At 37.3% G+C, this 17,995-nt stretch overlaps 2 protein-coding genes across 21 annotated transcripts in view; one reads left to right on the top strand and one right to left on the bottom strand.

Moving 5' to 3' along the window:
• Positions 1-5,471, bottom strand: part of LOC136258261 (protein mono-ADP-ribosyltransferase PARP4-like) — a 14,371-nt gene extending 8,900 nt beyond the window's left edge. For 6 of the 14 annotated variants that reach the window (XM_066051587.1, XM_066051586.1, XM_066051590.1 and 3 more), the window contains exons 1-7: positions 5,138-5,471; positions 4,551-4,585; positions 3,011-3,227; positions 2,026-2,099; positions 1,764-1,972; positions 1,615-1,714; positions 10-105 (exon numbers count right to left, since the gene is read on the bottom strand). In XM_066051587.1, coding sequence (XP_065907659.1) covers positions 10-105; positions 1,615-1,714; positions 1,764-1,972; positions 2,026-2,099; positions 3,011-3,041 — 510 coding nt within the window. In that variant the 5' untranslated portion in view covers positions 3,042-3,227; positions 4,551-4,585; positions 5,138-5,471. The other 8 variants (XM_066051583.1, XM_066051581.1, XM_066051582.1 and 5 more) reach the window with 8 other exon arrangements.
• Positions 5,212-17,995, top strand: LOC136258269 (uncharacterized). 7 transcript variants are annotated; one of them, XR_010702685.1, is made up of 8 exons: positions 5,212-5,306; positions 8,188-8,270; positions 8,325-8,453; positions 8,507-8,582; positions 12,501-12,580; positions 12,652-12,791; positions 13,786-14,063; positions 15,028-15,259. XR_010702685.1 is itself a non-coding variant. In XM_066051610.1 (7 exons), the coding sequence occupies exons 2-7, from the start codon at positions 8,268-8,270 to the stop codon at positions 17,920-17,922; spliced, it is 477 nt and encodes a 158-aa protein (XP_065907682.1). In that variant the 5' UTR covers positions 5,212-5,306; positions 8,188-8,267; the 3' UTR covers positions 17,923-17,995. The 7 variants fall into 7 exon arrangements, 2 of the variants coding, with proteins under 2 accessions (XP_065907682.1, XP_065907683.1); XR_010702684.1 differs by having other exon boundaries at positions 13,786-14,120; XR_010702688.1 differs by having other exon boundaries at positions 12,649-12,791; positions 13,786-14,120.

Below are 17,995 nucleotides of genomic sequence, written 5' to 3'. Positions count from 1 at the left end.
GATTCCAACCTGAATTGGTTTAGGAGCATTTTCATCAAATTGTTGCCACATCACCTTCACTGATATGAGAGCTGGTTCAAATGCCTTGCTCAGTTGTGACTTCACCTAATGAAACAAGTAACTACTTTATAAACATTTATTGCATACTATTATTGCTACATTCATAGCAACACATGTACATACACAAATGTAAGACTTGCATTCTGTTGAGGTAGTTTATACACACTAATATAACACTCTCAAATGTTGAACTTATTAGAGATAGCAGCTTTGCCCCGTGTTGTCTGGTGGGTACAATGATTGTTGTGGTTGTTGCGTAAATTAACACTGTTAATGCCAATCTTGTCCTGCACCAAGAGAAGCTGGTCCAAAAGAAGAAAAGTAGTGACAGCCATTGGGATAGCTGTCACAAACAATGAAATTTAAAGACTGCACTACTTTTACTTTTATTGATACAATGCAGTAACTTATCATACTGTTACTTACAGCATCTACTCAAGGCCATTATAACATCAGTATTTGTACTGTACTTGTATACTAGTGGGTTTAACTTGTCCTGCTTGATTAATGTTTTTGCTTTGAACAACTGTTTAAGTGGTATACACACTTGATTAAACACCACACCTTAAATAGTAGTCGCACTTCACAATCAGTTTTGAAATTATGAGTTTAAAGAGCATTGAGTAGTGATCGAGTTTGAATAGTTGCTGTATCAATTTTTAATAAACGCCACTGTATTTAACCAAGTAAATACGGTATTACGTATATCACAGCTGGAGAAGTTATTTAGGCAATGCGCAGGACAAGTGAGTGCCAATATCTAGAACTACCACGATATAACTGTACCACCAGAACCGCTTGAATAAAGATAAAATGAGAAAGGGAGATGTGGGGAAACTTGTCACTGATCAAGTATTTAGACAACGATAATGCACCAGCAAGATGTTCTAGTCCTCTTGGTTTACATACCAATTGAATCCCTCGAGACAGTCAAATATTTCTTAAAATTCAAGAACATTGTTACTACTGTAGCTCAAGGAAAAGTATTGTAAACTTTGTAGATGCAGAGCACATACCTGGAGACACATTCAGCTGGACCACAATACATTGTGAAGAAGGAATGTATGCCTAAAAGCATATAAATTGGCACAATAGGCATACCACAGCTAGCTAGAATGGTGGAACATACAGTACATACATACACGAATATTGAAATTGCAAATACAGTAAGATTCATTTGATCAATGTTTTGCCTAAAAAGAAATTGAGAAACACTGAATTGATCTAAATTAAAGACTGTATGTCTTTCAACAGAACTATGACTTAAGTGTGTATGTATAAACTGTTATGTTTAGGTATTGTAGTTAAAACCTGGTCCACATTGTATGTATCCAGTCGTACTTTAACTGTTACTGTGTACAAATTCCCTTAGCATGTCTCCTTTTAGTGCTGCATCCACTTCTGAATTAAGCATGTGTATGTGTGCATGTACTATGATACTGCATATGTCATGCACATAAGTATCATTCTTAAAAGTGAGTAACAATAGTTATTGTAGGTACTGTATGCACTGTTCCACCACAGATCCTGCCATTCAACCATTAATGCACAAACCTTTCTTTGCCATTTTGACTTGGTCTTAGGATGAAAGAACTCTTCATATCCTGCACCAACTCTAGCCATGGACTTCAGGAAGTGACGATTAGCAGTTTTTCTACACAAACACACACTCAAACACTAGTAGTTACACCTCACAAATTTACCTAACTCCAAAAGTGAACACCCTGGTGGTATGTACTGCTTGTCTGATGGCCTGTAGTGTTGGCTGCTCTTCTGTCATATGTCCATTAGTCACAAGGAACACGTTACGAGGAGGGAGAGTGGACGAGTCTGCACCACTTCCACTGGATAATAGCAGTAGTGACCTCAATGGTCTCCACACATCTGTACTACCCATAGTAGCTGTAGCATCCTACACAAGTATTGTTACAGTATTGGATGTGTAGACAAGTGTATTATATGTACCTGCATGTAGTTAGTAGCAGTTGTAACAGTCTCTTTACTCTTTGGTTGACAGGAAGGAAACAGCTCATCATAAGCTGGAAACCAACAAAATGTCGCCATAGAGATATCAAGACACACGGTAGTGTGTCGTGCAGCCAAGAAAGCCGGCAACCATACCGTAAGTACATTGACAGGAAGAAAGAAAACAGCTTTTTCATGTGTGCATAGCTACATGGCCCCTTCTCCAAAGCACACCATTTTTGCATTATAGCTGTCCCGGTACACCACACAGCAAATTTGATTAAATTTGCAACAGCCATTTGTGAGATATGGGCATTCAAAGCTTCATTTTAATTTCTTTGTTTTTTCTTATGCCGTACAGGGGCTACGGGGGCTTTGATTTCTTTTTGCACACTTTGCAAAAATTGCTATAAAGTGCAAACGTGTAACTCGATTGCCTTGATCTTTGGCACAAATGAAGAACGTGTAACGTACAGTAGATTCACGTACCAAGTTTGTTGTGAATCTGAGGAATAGTCAAGAAGTAATGAGCGTTTATTCACATAAAAAAAAGATCAAACTTCTGTCACAGCTACAGGGTAAACCAAGTATAGAAATAACTTGAAAATTGGTGTTTAGATAGGCTGATCATCATAGCAGTGCCTTTTGATAGTTTGAATAGCAATAGAGTTACAGCGACAAAGGTATACAACAAAAACCAAGCAAGTGTAAAATCACGGGATCGAGATACTCTAATACAGCAGTCACCACGGGGTAAAAAGGTGTGCAAAAAATGTTGGAAAAAACAAAAAAAAAACAGAGTTCAAACCAGGAACCTCCATACCTAACACCTGCATCTTTAACCACTGAACCACTGCTACCTTGGCTGATCACCTCACTTAATTTATCTATGTAACAACTCAGGTGAATACCAACAGACTATAGCCTACAATCACATACGCTAAGTGCTACATGTACATGTTGATTATCAATGTATTATAAGCACCTACTCTGAGATGATCTTTGACTTCAGTCATTACGCAGCTGGCAGCTGGCTAGTATCTGCAACTTGTTCTCCACAGCTCCAATCTCATGTGTGGTGAAAATACAAATGTGGCATTTATCAATTCCTTGACCACAATCACTGAACTTGTCACAAGGTACAAGGTTCATGCTCCATGTTAAGCATGAAGCCACCCCACTTCACTGAAGAAGCTACTCCTCTAAAATAAGTTGGTAAACCAAAGTTTCTGTAATGAGCAACTTGCTTGACAACAACATGATGGATTAGTGTGAAGTTTTGGTAGTAGGTTATTATTGGTATGTGTTGTGATAGTAAAATGGTCTACCCATAAATACATCCACTGTACACCATACACCATGTACATGATTTAAGCAATATGGTTCGTTTATAATGTGCTGAAGAACAAAAGCTTATGACAGGAGTTACCATGCAATGTTTATTGCTGCTTCGTATGGCATGCGAAGGGCCGAGGTAATTGCAAACGATACATATGATATTGTTAACATCGCCATAAACCAAAGGGTTTTAAAATACCAAACATACCATCTTAAAACTTACACTAAATCCAATTTGATTATCCAGTAAACCCCATTCAACCTCACTGTTCACTAGATTTGTATTGGGTCTATTGAGGATCATGTGAAACACCAGATGGAGCTATGCAATTAAAGCAATATAATGTTACATAGCACTTAAAACATGTCCACCCTCCTCTGCTATAATACTACTACATTATTAACTATACAGAGATACTGTAAACATGTCCCAAATATGAGATTTAGCCAACATTATAACAGTTGAAAATCACTAGCCTCACAACACCTTCATGACAATTGGCAGTATTGGTAAGGTGTAACCAAAAGTGCATTCAGTACTATGTACCTGAAATGCTTTCAATAGGTCGCTAAAAAATTATTTAGTGAAATTTTCTATGGAACAACTACCTGACTGATGCCTTCATACAAGCATAACTGGAGGCTACAGACTTGATTCTTTAGCCCAACATGTGCTATTTGGCATACCGTAGTACGTACAATGCATATTTCATGTGCTTACCTGTGTCCTCCTTTGTGTCCCATTTATTTTTATGGAGTGCTGTGTGATGGCTTAATTCCCAACATTTGCAAATTTTCTGTTGTGACTGGATTGATTGCAGAGGTCCTTCTCATAGTGTTCTTCATTATTTTGAGTTTGAGTGCATGTGTAACAGGCTGAACATAGCTGAAAATGAAGCATAATTCTGTTTCAAAAATTGTGTTCAGATGATAACAATATGCCTGGCACTATTCTGTCTTTTAATACGGTATGTGTGGGTTCACCAGTAAGTCACAATAATGTTACAAAAATAATTATACACAAACAAGACACCACCGTACAAGGAATGAATAGTAGTAAGGGAGGTCCCCTACACCTGCAGATATAATAGCTAGTGTACATTTAATTCCTAATTTTGAAGAGATTCATTACATATACCCCAAAATTATACACTGCAAGGGTGTATGTACATACATCTTTATCTCACCAGAAACTTCACCAAATAATTCCTTCTTCATATTTCTACAAGGACAGAATAATAACGTACATCACTAAGCAAGCGGTCTCAAAATAATTAAGATTTCAAATTCAAATGATGTACATGAATTACAAACTAATTACAAATGTATGCAGGTGACTGGCATGACACAACCATGGTAACATGATGTCATGCTAATTATACCTGCACCAATTTTATTACTATAACATGTCCTTGGAGACTATTGGAGGAATGAAGTCCAATAGCCTTTGAAAAACATGTCATGTTGATACCTTCATGTCAATGTAAGTAACATCACAACTACAATTTATTTTTGGCCTTCATATTATAGAGGTGATTTGTATGTGGTCGCAGATCGCACATCTACGTACAGTGAGTGCTCACTTGGTGAGGCCAGACCACTCAGTGTTTGGTGAGGTGTTCAAAATGCTGCCTATATAACCATGCAGTCTCTCGTGGCCAGAACACTTTTTTTTTCTCTTTGTCATTGATTATGAGTAGGGAGAGAAAGCGGTCTGGCCACGCAAAACTTAGTACAATATTGATACTGTATATCGAGAAGTAGCTATTTATACCTCTCACTTGACGATGCGATTTCCTTAGTTCTAAGCGTGGTCCTCTCTATAAAATTGATGTGCTCCAGTTGGAATAATAGTCTAAATAAAACGCACTCAGGGGAATGTTGCTACGTGGAGACTAGACCATAGACTTTCTCTGGCAATGATGTCAAGCGAAGTACTCCTTGTAAGTGTATAACTGATGTTTCTGTACTGTCTGTGGTTGTTAGATTGTAGTCTTAGTTAGGGTCCCCAATGAAAAAAATCGACTTTCTCCAAACACTTTAATTACTACTGCAGGATACTTAGCTTGTTGTACTGATATTTGATCCACTACAAATCAGAAGCCGCGAGTCTTAGATTGAGCAATCGGCACATCGTATTTTTGTGATTTAAATTGCAGTAAAACATGGAATTGTAAGTACAGCTTCTTGCAAAGGACTGAGACGAACTTTCTTATTAGCTGTATGTTATCTTAAGTTGTTGTGCTGTGGAAACATGCATAGTAATGGGTAAACGTCTAGCTGGATGGCTTACAATGGCTCGTTTTTGTGTCTGCAAAATCATGAAAAACGTGTTTGGGTTGCTCTGGCTCCTACCACCAGAGAAGCCAGATCTCCTCACAGCATGGCCATGCAACTGGATGTTCCCTCAGTCTATAATGCAAGTTTGAAAAGAATCCTAAACTGTAGACTTAGTTGTCATAATCATACAGTGCGATAGTAACTGTATAGTAGGGACCACAAAGGAATAGGCATGACCCACAAAATAATATCACCCAAAAAACAGCCTCAATTTTCCCTTACGACGATGAGGCAGTATTGGTGAGGTAAAACTAAGCCCAAATAAGCTTTCAGATCAACCCGAAACGCTTTCAACAAGTTGCTAGGAATTTAAAAAATTTTTATTCGACGGAATTTTCTACTGACTGACTAAGTAACTGATATAACACTTAGGGATATAACACTTCTTATTGTTTTACTGTCATGGAGTACTCCAACTTGTTTCAGTACTTTTTATCGATGTGCTATGTCCCTACTCTAGTTGAAAATTCCAAACTTTTTCGTGTACTTGTGATGGTAAGAGGCCAGATGGCATGTCATCAATTCCTTGGTCACGGGGCTTACCCTTGCTCTGGGACTTTACTTGTTCGGACACCCTGGCCCCATCTAATTTATCTACTTCTGCAAGTGGTGCCAGCCGGCTGACAAACTCTGCAGAGTCAGCTAAGTTCAGAATGTATTCTTCTCTGATTCCATCATTTCACTTCTTCCCTCTATGTGTTGAGACCCTGGGTGCTTGAGGATCATGTGTACGCTCATTTAATAGTGAGACGAATAGGTTCCCAGGTAGTGGAACAGTCTGGTGATTATAGGGCCACCCAATTTTTATATCAGAAGGTTGATATTGATGTTCAACGTGGCAATGCTGCTTCTATAATGGCAATAATTCCATCATTACATGATTGGGCAGAGTTTGCCTCTCTGCCCACTGTTTGAACGTGAAGACCATATTGATTTATATTATTATCTTTTATATACGTATATAAAAAAGTTAAAGATATAGGTTGTACAAAGCAATGGTCAGTTGTTGTCTGCACACCTCATACTAAGAGGGACATTGATATGATTGAGAGAACACAACAAAAAGCAGCTAGATTTGTGACCAACAACTACTCCCGTTATGCTAGTGTCACGCAAATGCTTACATACCTTAATTGGCCTACACTTGCACAATGCAGAGATGAACTGAAAGCCATAATGATGTTTAAAATACTTAACCACCTTGTTGATATCCCAGCAAACCCGTTTCTGACACCCATATCCACTGTATATAGTACCAGAGGTCATAATATGTGATTTGTGCAACCAATGACATGAATTGATACTTATATGTAATCCTTTTTCCCTTCGGCAATCAAAATCTGGAATGATCTACCACAAAATGTGATTGACTCTAATCATATTGATCAGTTCAAACAAAAACTTATCAATTATTATAACAAGTTATTTAATTTGTATACTTGTATGTGTGTTGTGATCTGTGCACTATACTCTATTAGAGGTCTGTACAGTAATACCGATAATAATACTAGACCACTTTTTTTTCTTGTGGGCAGTAGCACTAGTAGCCATGCATTTGCCTGGTAATCGGAAGGTTCTAGATTTGATTCCAGAGCTGGGACTTACTGCTACTGTTGTTTCTTTGATCAAGAAAATTTATCCCTTGTTGTTGGGGCAGACTTTCAAATGCAAAATTAATTTTATGGCATGCCTGGCACCATTCTTTCTTTTGATGCAGTATATGGTGGTTTGTTAATCGTAATTATTTTATAAAAAGTAAACGAAAAAGTATAGAAGGAAAAATTAGGAATTATAAAGGTAGGGAATAGCTAAAAAGTTGTGAAACAAGAAAGTTAGTCTATACATACCTGCAGCTATACTAATGAACATTTAATCCCTAATGCAGTCATAGTTGTACAATGGATCCTCAGTTATCTGAACACCATTGTATTCCTATAGTTAGCTAAAAGTGTTCAGATGTAGTAAGTGAAATTGTTTGGATAACTGAAAGCCATTGATATAGAGTTTCATTTAATTACTCTAATAGAACAATCATTTTCTCTAATAGAGTTTTTCTTTGACCCTTAAATTACCTACTACTTGTACACATCAAGTTCCCATCACTGTAACATACAGTACATGTAGTCATCAGTGTACTACATGTGTACAAGACTGACATGTTTCATCCCATAATGAGTTGTAATTGTTCTGAAACTTTTTATAATAGTAAGGAAATGATTTGGTACTGTAATTCAGACCACAAGGATACCATCACTGCTAGGTCATGAAATAAGTTGCTGTTTCATACAGAATTCCTAGTGAATCTCCATAGAATGTTCATAGATTATTATGTATGAAACTAACATTTTGTGGACAAGATATTTTTCATGCAAATTTTTGTGAAAAAAAATTGGCACAGAAAATTTACATAAAACTTGAATCATGTATAATTCAATGACAAATTATTTAGTAGTGTATATCAGTTGTGTAACTTGTGTTGTGTAGCCATTCACTAACACTTCACTTCCTCAGTGGCAAGGAATTTCTAGTTCTCAGAGTCAGTAGCTTCGTTTACATTTGTAGACATGGTGAGTATTGCTGGATTTTATCACTCAACATTTTTTACCTTTTTTGTCTTTTAGCCGACCAGCTCTGCAGATTATCTTGAGATCTATAGACATTTTGGCTGTTTTTGTTCAGGATATACCCAAAGTGATAAAACTGAAACTAGGAGATTTATTAATTTTGTTGACACCTTGTATGATAATAAGGTATGCTATATGTATTTATCAGCTTGGTGCTTTTTGGTTGGTTATTTTGGTAGGTGGGGTGTGTCCTGCAGATCAGTGATTCAGTTGGATCATATAAACAAGCAGAATTATTAGTGAATGTACACCTAGGTAAGCAGGGCTCACTTCCCTATACTTAAGTTTTTTAAAACTCTCTTTCTGGAAAGTCACCCTTTTTAATGTGAGTATACAATACAATAGCCATTTCTGTTGGAGTATTTTTAGTTTTAAAGCTTTATAACATTTACAAAACTGCGTTAAAATGTCAGTGGTTGGCCATTACAGTAAGTGTCATCTACCATGAGTGAAGAAATTTGGTAAGCATAACATTTTTCATGGATGTGGATTGCCAAAAATAATTTTGTAGAACAATTTTTTGTGGTTCAGCCATTAATATCTGGATCGTTCCACACAATTTGTTCATGGGCTGTAAAGTATTACAATTCCATGGACAAGACTTCTGCAAAACTCATGATATTTTGTATCCCATGAGAATTATCTACTGTATTCCCTGGGGATTAGGACCATACTGACTGAAGTGTTCTAGTATTTTTTTTGAGAAGTCAAACAAACTTTTCACTTGTAAAACAGTTCATCATACAGTGCGATAGTACTGTATAGTAGCCACAAAATAACATCACCAAAAAAAATGAGCCTCAATTTTCCCTGACAATGATGAGGCAGTATTGGTTAGGTAAAACTAAGCCCAAACAAGCTTTCAGATCAACCAAAAATGTTTTCAACAAGTTACCACGGAACAAAAAAAAACTTTATTTAACCATATTTTCTAGTGACTGACTGAGTAACTGACTGGTGCCTTCAAACAAGCGTAACTTGATAACGGCTAAGGCTACAGGCTTGATTTTTTCACTGTTTGATGTCGTTTCGGCCTGAGAGGTGCCTTTTGGCATACCGCAGTACATAAAATTCATTCTTCATGGACTTACCATAGTAGGGTCTGTAATGGCAAAATTTTGCCAAAATCGTGACATGGCGGATTAAAGCACCAAATTTGGTTCAGTGATTCCTTAGGATGTAGAAAGTGATTTCAGAAGGGGTGCCACCATGAACACCCCCTGCACCCCTTTGTAGAACAGCTAATTTTGATAACCTGTGAAATTAAAACCGACTACATTTTCAATACTGAATAGCCTTTTTCTTAAACACATTCTCAAGGTTAATAGTTACTATTAGCAAGAGTTCATAATAAATATACTAAGGAGAGTATCCTACTCTCATATACCCCTGTAGAAGGGCGTATCGTGAAGTTATGACGTAACACTTCCGAGTTCACCCGTTTTTCTTTGTATAATTAATGATGTCATTAGTTGAACATGGTATCGATTGAGCGCGTGCCTAACAACGTCGCTAGCAACCAAATCATCTCCAGCTCTAAGCATTTCTCACCAAACTACAATCGTTCCCTCATGGCTTAAGACCGCTTAGTAGGTGTTTCTTGTTTGGCCATTCGCGAATACGGCTATTCTGAGCGTCGCGAGTGTGAAATGGTGCTAACAATACTTTCACTTTTATGGCTGCTCGTACGTCACAAACCACAACATCTTGTCGTTACGTCATAACTTCACGATACGCCCTTCTACAGGGGTATATGAGAGTAGGATACTCTCCTTACTATATATATTATGAACTCTTGCTATTAGTGAGAGAGTAGTGCATAACATACCATAATAAAATATTATGACTCTGCATCCAAGATACACAGCCTAAACAAAACTATAAGTTTAACGAAAATTAAAATCGCTTTAAGCAAAGCGTTTGTGAAGGTTTTCACAATATCAGCTTGTTATTTATTTTCTATCAAAAACCATGTCCATGTTTGCACTACACTGACTATGTTACTGTGCTCAGAACACCTCTTTACTGGATATAGGGTTGTAAACAAGCTCTACCATACATGTAGCCAGAATTACACTACATAGCTACATTGCACAATTCTATTTGCTAACAATCACAAAATGAGCATACATTGCTGTTGTGTTATTCAGATTCTGAAGAGGTGACAAAATCAGATAAAAGTGAGACCATTGTCATGTTCGATTGTAACTTTAAACTAATGGTATGAGTCCACACGGATTCTCTTGATTGTAATATCCCTCCAGTGTATAACCTGCAGCCAGTGACAATGATGATTACTTGTTCTCTAGCAGTTTTTGTATGCTGAGCAAAAAGTATTGCTATTATTAAATATTGGCACTGAACACTCTTCATTAAGTAGCAGGGGCTTCCCTAAAGAGCGGTAGAGTGGCACAGCACCGCTCTACTTTACTCAAAATTCCTTTGATGTGGTAATAGGAATGTATATAATTAACAAATTGACTCTGATGTTGGTAGCAAATTGACAGTTTCACTGCTCTACTTTATTTTGCTGGGGAAAGCTCTGAAGTAGTTACACAAAGCACACTAACCTGTGCATGATCTGAAAATATAATAAGCAACCATTAAACCTACATATAGCTAAATTGGTATTTCCTGAATGTACAGCTACCGTGCCAATAGAAAACTTGCCAATAAAATTAAGTTTAGTTTATTATGGCTGACTATGATCAGCTACTGTACATAGAGATATTCATATAGACCATTAAACAGATAGGTAATATAATCTGGCAAAGATTAAAGCTGAAGATTATTCTTTTCACCACTCTCCAAGAGGTGATCAAAGTCATCTTGAAGCCTTGTTAATTCTGGCTATACGGTTGAGCCTATTTGCGGCACCAGGTAGTGTGAAGTATCCAGTAACCAGGTGTTCTGTGCACAGTATTTAATCAATGTAGTGCAACATGGACATGGTTTTGATGGAAAAGAAGTAACAAGCTGATGATTATTGTAAAAAATCCTCTATAGCTGTGTTTAAATTTTTGCTAATCTCATAGTTTTTGTTTAGGCTGTGTATCTTTGATGTAGAGTCATAATATTTTATTGTGATATGTTATGGACTACTCTCTCACTAATAGTAACTGTTAACCTTGAGAATGTGTTTAAGAAAAAGGTTATTCAGTACAGAAAATGTAGTGAATTTTATTTTCGTGGGTTATCAAAATTAGCTATTCTACAAAGGGGTGCAGGGGGTGTTCATGGTGGCACCCCTTCTCAAATCACTTTATACATCTTAAGGAATCACTGAACCAAATTTGGTGTTTTAATCCGCCGTGTCACAAATAAATCCATAAGGAACTGACTACCAGAGTCCCCCTTTGTATCCCATCCACTGTACAGTAGGGCTGAGCGATACTGCCATTTTAGTATCACGATCGATACTAAAGCCACTATTCACGATACTGAATAGTTCACGATACTGAATAGTTCACGATACTTACAAATAAGTCAATCATAGCTGGTGCTACATAGCACATTGCTCAGCATTCCTGCAGGAAGTCCTTATAGGTGATAGCAAACTAGCCACTATCATCCTTGTTTACAGTAACAGTTATTTTAACACATGCTTTGAGGTTGTTATGGTGTTCACACCTCTCTGCAGGGGAAACCAGATGGGTGGACTTTATCATTTCCAAGGATTCTTAGCCTAGTACTGCATAACAAATGGATTTTTAATGACAGTAATGTACAGGCATGGTATCACGATAGTTAATAACAAAATATCGTGATATCGATACTTTCAAAATATCGCGATATATCGCTAAAACGGTAGTATCACTCAGCCCTACTGTACAGTATATTCTCCCAGAGGATATTGTCTTGTATTTGCAACAGATGTGTAGTACATGTGTAATTTTGGTATGAGAGCTTAGCGATTCTTTAATTTGTACATACTGTACCATATACTGAACTCTTTCTACAGCATGCTTCTCGTAACCTAAGGCATGTCCTTTGCTACTGAAGGAAAATGTACTAATATGGATAAATTTTACACCTGAACTTGTATGAATATTGTAGCGCATATTTGTTCCACGTGGTCCCATTTTGTTGTTACTAGGATACTTCCATTCCTAGAAGTATAGAGATTCCACTGTAATGTGTACCTATGTGATGTGTTGTGTATTTGTTTTCTAGTATCCACATTAACTGGTTCCTGTGAAACAGTCATCGAGTATAGTGAGCACAGAGATGTGTGTGGTGATATTATACAACATGTAAGGAATACTATAGTGTACTAGTTTGTGGATTTGATCACAGTAGGATTTATGTACTGTGTTTCCAGTAGACTCTGTATAACACAGTTAATAAACTCTGGACACTTGTTGATATTCTTGAAAAAGGAACACCCACTTAAACATGGTGGCCATTACACTTGGCTTGTTTCAGCTGGTTCTACTTTTTGTTGATACAATTTCTAGTACCTTTGTAAGTGCCTACAGTAAATAATCAAAAGTTTATTAATTGTGTACTTGTTTTAGCTCATTAGATTTATTATTGGTGCACGTACACTTTCTATTGAGCTTGTGTCAGATGTAGTAGTGTGAGCAAGAGCCAACCTGAGCTTAATAACCCGAGTTATCAGTCTGGTTAACCTGGGATAGTGTGAATGTGGTGTTATATGTGGTCCCTTTTTACAGTGTTAACAAACATTAATTTAGTCCCCTGAAGTGAGGACACCTCATGGATAATAGTACCTTTGATAATCAGTACACTTGTATTACCATGATCTCATTTGTAATAGTGTACTGATATTTAGACCCTTTGAAATCAGGACGTAATGATCGATGATTACAACACTTACCCATCAGGATTTAACACTACAGTATTAATTGTTGTTAACTGTAACATTAGACTCTATTTAGGCTGTTTTGGGTGGATAATAAATCTCATATACTCCACCTTGTTTTCTAATATACTCCATGCCTTCAGGCACAATATAACATATGCTCAAAATCTAGGTTTATTCAATCGCTATGCATTGTTCACGTGCAGTGATTTAACGAGCGCTATTATTTTGTCACGTGAGGACGCATAGTTGCCATGGCGCTAGTATTATCGCAAGAAAACCAGCCGCTCTTGCCGAGCCTACAGCAGAAACAGCCGTGGATGAGGTAAGTAATTTGAGTGTAATGTGAAATAGAGTTTAAAGCAGTTATAGCACAATGTGGAGTCTATGAAATTTATAAACCCGAAGGCCCAGGCTGTAGCGCACGAGCGAATATATAGAGTATTTAACAGTTATGTGTAAATTAATTGTTGTTTACATAAATCTTGAAACTGTTTTGTCAGTGTATCGTCCTACACAAAAATTGTTTATTAGTTGTAACTTGATAATCCTGATAGTTACAGGTCCCAAATATTTGTGGGCATCTTTAGTGTGTTTGGTGTACAAGTAGCTACTTGTTGTGTTTCCCTCCAGTTTAGATAGTCTTACACCAGTGTACTTGTATCAGGGGTTTCCCCATAGCAGTGAAGGATGGGGGTGGGTACCAGGTAGCTTTTGAAATGGACAAGGAAAGTGTTTATTGTGAAGAGGACAAACAATGGACTCTATTATACGTAGGTGGTCTCTGGGCTAAAGGAACAGAACTGACTACAACCATGGGACCATGGTGGATAACTGTAGGATATTCCTGTAGTACTACAGTTGAACTATGGGATTGTGGGATAGTATAAGAAACTGTTGGACAATGATTGGTAAATGTGAACATGTATGAGTGAAGTAGAGGACACTGACCAACTGTACAAGACTACGTATGTCATACAAATGTCATTGATAAGTGTTATCCCACTAGGACTTGTGAGAAGGATAAACACTGTTAATACAGCCAGTCACAATATTCCCATCAAAGCTCTATTAAATGTAGAAACAAAATCTGATTGTGTTATTGGTCAAAATAAAGTGTGACTGTTACCAGAGAGCGTGTAACTCCATACACTACCAATACTATGGGCAAAATTCAAACATGGCATCCAGTGTTACTATGTACTGTATATAATAGTTGGTTACATCATTCTTACGCACAACAGGGATACACTGAATGGGCTGCTACTCCATCATCTTGTGTGAAGGTACCCAGCAAAGTTGCTTCGATAGGAAGATTGTCAAGTTGAAGGTAAGCTTGGAATAGCCAAGTGGAGTAATTTTGCATGATTAGCAACTGCAGAAAGACTGTCCTGTGCTACTATTCCTCCATCGTGCCATTGAACGTCATTTCCATAGCTTCGTTTCATCACAGCAAAAATATCCACAGCAGAAATATCCTAATTAGAAAGTTACTTATAGTACATGGCAGCCATGTTTGAATTTCACTGTTTATTGAGTTACATGCTCCATTGTTTGTAGGATTTGATGTGCTCCTGTTAATACATAGGATAGTGATCAACTTTGGGACCAAGAAATATTTAAGTACTTATTAATTTTATTAAAAAAATCATAAAGTATAGTTGGAACCTATGTACAGTACTTAACAAATGAGATGGTAATTTAAAGACGTGGCCACTCAGTGACATTTCCCTATATAGAGATATTGTGTACATACAGTGTGTACGTAGCTGGCCCCAATCATATACATACTACACGGAAATAGTTACTAATACCAATGATATAAGTAACAATACACATCTGCATAAAATAATTAGAGTTACTCCTTTATTGTAGTCCCTACTGGTCAGTGAAGTAGACAAGTCATCCACCTCTTGCTTGAGAGTTGTGGAACCAACAATCATTGTGAAGGTGACAGACCTCACTAGATCTACAATATAGAAAGACACTATTGTATATTATTTTGTAAGAATGACATCATACATGTGACATGTAGCACTTTCAATATTATTCATTTCTGTACTGTGTATTGTGTAACATTGGCAGGATGAAATATTGGGGAGTTGAATATTGTATTTTGTGGGGTTAAATATTTGTGGGGTCTAATATTGGCAGAACCAAATACTTCATGTGGGATACAGGGAGAAATACGTAGTGTAATGTGTACTGTAGCCTTTTGATCTAACAAGGATATGTCTAATGTGATAACACATCACGTGGTCCCATGGCAACTAAAATACATGTTGAGTGGTGTCACTGTAGTTTAGTGATTTTATACATCAATTACAGATCATACAATATGTGAATATCTCAGCAAAAACCCATCTAGTTTGCACAACTTCCGAATTTTTATTTTCTCAGCATTATCTGCATTGTTCAAGGAATGGTTCACCAAAGTTTCAGTCGTATAGTGAGTAGTTTTGGAATTACAGCACTAGACAGTATATGTAGGAAGAGCAAGGAAATCAATTTGTATAATGACTATACTAAAACTACAGGTGCTTACATTTGCAGTCATAACTTCCGTTTGGATTAGTCTACAGAGTTGGGATTTGGCTTGCCATGTTCACCATGGATTGGCAGAAATTGTTTTCCTCAAAATGCATGCTTGTGCAAACTAGACGTGTTTTCACTGAGACGGTCACATACGTATACAAGTACATTAAATACCAGCTGTGGGAGAAAAGTGTGGTCTTTATAATGAGAGGTCATCTTACTGTATAAGGAAGCCATGAAGTAGACATTAGCTACATTTGGTACCAGCATTGAAACCATGTCACAACTATTGACTGACTACCTGCTGACTGACATACCAATCCAAGTCAGACCTGAATGTGACCCTAATTAATACCAAAGTGTGCACTAAAGAGCTACATTTTGGGAATTCAACAAGTTTTCAAGTTTTAGAATCACACATTCACGATAAGTGGGTGTTGCTCACAAAAGCTGGCCTGTGTAATACTAGACTATGACTCATTAGTGGGCGTGGCTCTGCAGGCAACCAACATGGACCACATACACCTACAGCATGCCAATACACACATTGATCAATGGGCGTGGCTCCACATATGCCTACAGACAGCAATAGATTATCCAAATAAGTGCAGGACTACAGCAGGACTAGACTATGACACTTCCATGTCATCAAACTACAGTAGTAATCACCCGGGTGACCTGACCTGGTTTCAATGCTGTTTGGGACCTGGTCACTATAATGAGGTGGTGCTATTATAAAGAGGCTATGAAGTACACCTTAGCTATGTTGGGGACCTACTGTACTTAACGGGAACATACACTTTAATGTTTTACTAATATACGTATACTGCAATACAAGAAGCATTTTGCCCACCAAAATCCATTAGTACACTACATTTTCAATAGGGAGGTCATCAATAACCTACTCTATGTACTATATACATTTTGTACAACTTCACTACATCTAACCAATTAGTACATTACTAGTGTAACAAACCCATACAACTGCAACTGGTTAACAACTGGATCACCACTAACTATAACCAGTTGAATTGTGGTCAATTAAACTTCAACACATCTAACCAATTGTGACTGAACAGGACATAATCGCATTTTTTCAAATTCCTGTTTATTAAGTATTTATAATCTACCGTATAGCCGGAAATTTTCGAGGGACGAAACTTTCACGAATTTTGTGAGTGATGATAGCTTCGTGAAAATACAATCGTGAAATGTTTCAGTTTATATATACACATAACTATTACCCACTTGCTAGAATTCAAAACCATGAAAATTGTATTTTGCACAGTTTCACGAAAGTTTCATCCCTCGAAAATTTCCCACTATACGGCACATAGCCAAGTGTACCCACTGGCAAAGTTTCAGCTTCATATGCCAATGACTTTGGGAGTTACAGCCCTATAAAGTAGAAACAACAGAAAAATCGATTTGTACAGCAAGTATAGGGAAAATAAATTACAGACGCTTACAAAAATGGTTGTAACTTACCAACAGATTGAGGTACGGAGCTAAAAGTTTCACCATCATGTTAGCCATGAACAGGGGAAATCAATTACTGGGTAATTTCTTGGCTGCAATTTCACAACTTTTTTTCACCCATATTTTTTAAGGCCTGACCTACAAGATGATAGGGGGACTGGTGGTTCATTGTTGCAGCGTTATGGGCCCCTGAATGATGTTTGGTATTATTCACTATAGCTTCCATGCTTTACATTGAAACTACACATACCAACATCCAGATACCTTGGGCCATGTTGAAGTTGTCTCTTGTTAGAGAGTGTCCTGATGTCACGGGTTTAAAATGTGTACAGATGGGACCACAAGACTACTGTATTTACAAATCTTGTCTTTGAACATGGTACAGTCTGCTATGTGGTCACACAATTATTGTTATATTTTAGGTGAACATGACAAGACTACAGTGGAGTCAGCGCTTCAAGTGTTACCTACCCAAGAAGAATTTGTTCTTGGTGGGAATTATCACTGGAGGATTTATTGCCTTAGTGGTGTTCTTCTACTGTGGAGTACACTTGTATGGCTGTCTTAATCAGAGGGAAAAAAACCCGACTCCTTTCTGGTAAGGATGGGTGGGCTATGTGAGAGTTCTGATAAGGACCATTTTGGGTTTGGATTAATTAGGACCGAGTATAACAATAGAACTTTTCTAGTCATGAATAATAGCATGTGGAATAATCAGTTACCTCACATGTGTTATTGTGTAGTGAGCTCCAATAGTTTTACTACTAATACTACTGATCATTCATCTCGACATGTGGAAGAGGGTGCTCTTTGTATCCGCCACACTGAC

Source organism: Dysidea avara, chromosome 6, assembly GCF_963678975.1.
Source record: "Dysidea avara chromosome 6, odDysAvar1.4, whole genome shotgun sequence".
Lineage (NCBI taxonomy): Eukaryota > Metazoa > Porifera > Demospongiae > Dictyoceratida > Dysideidae > Dysidea > Dysidea avara.
This window is presented reverse-complemented; position numbering and strand designations above follow the sequence as displayed.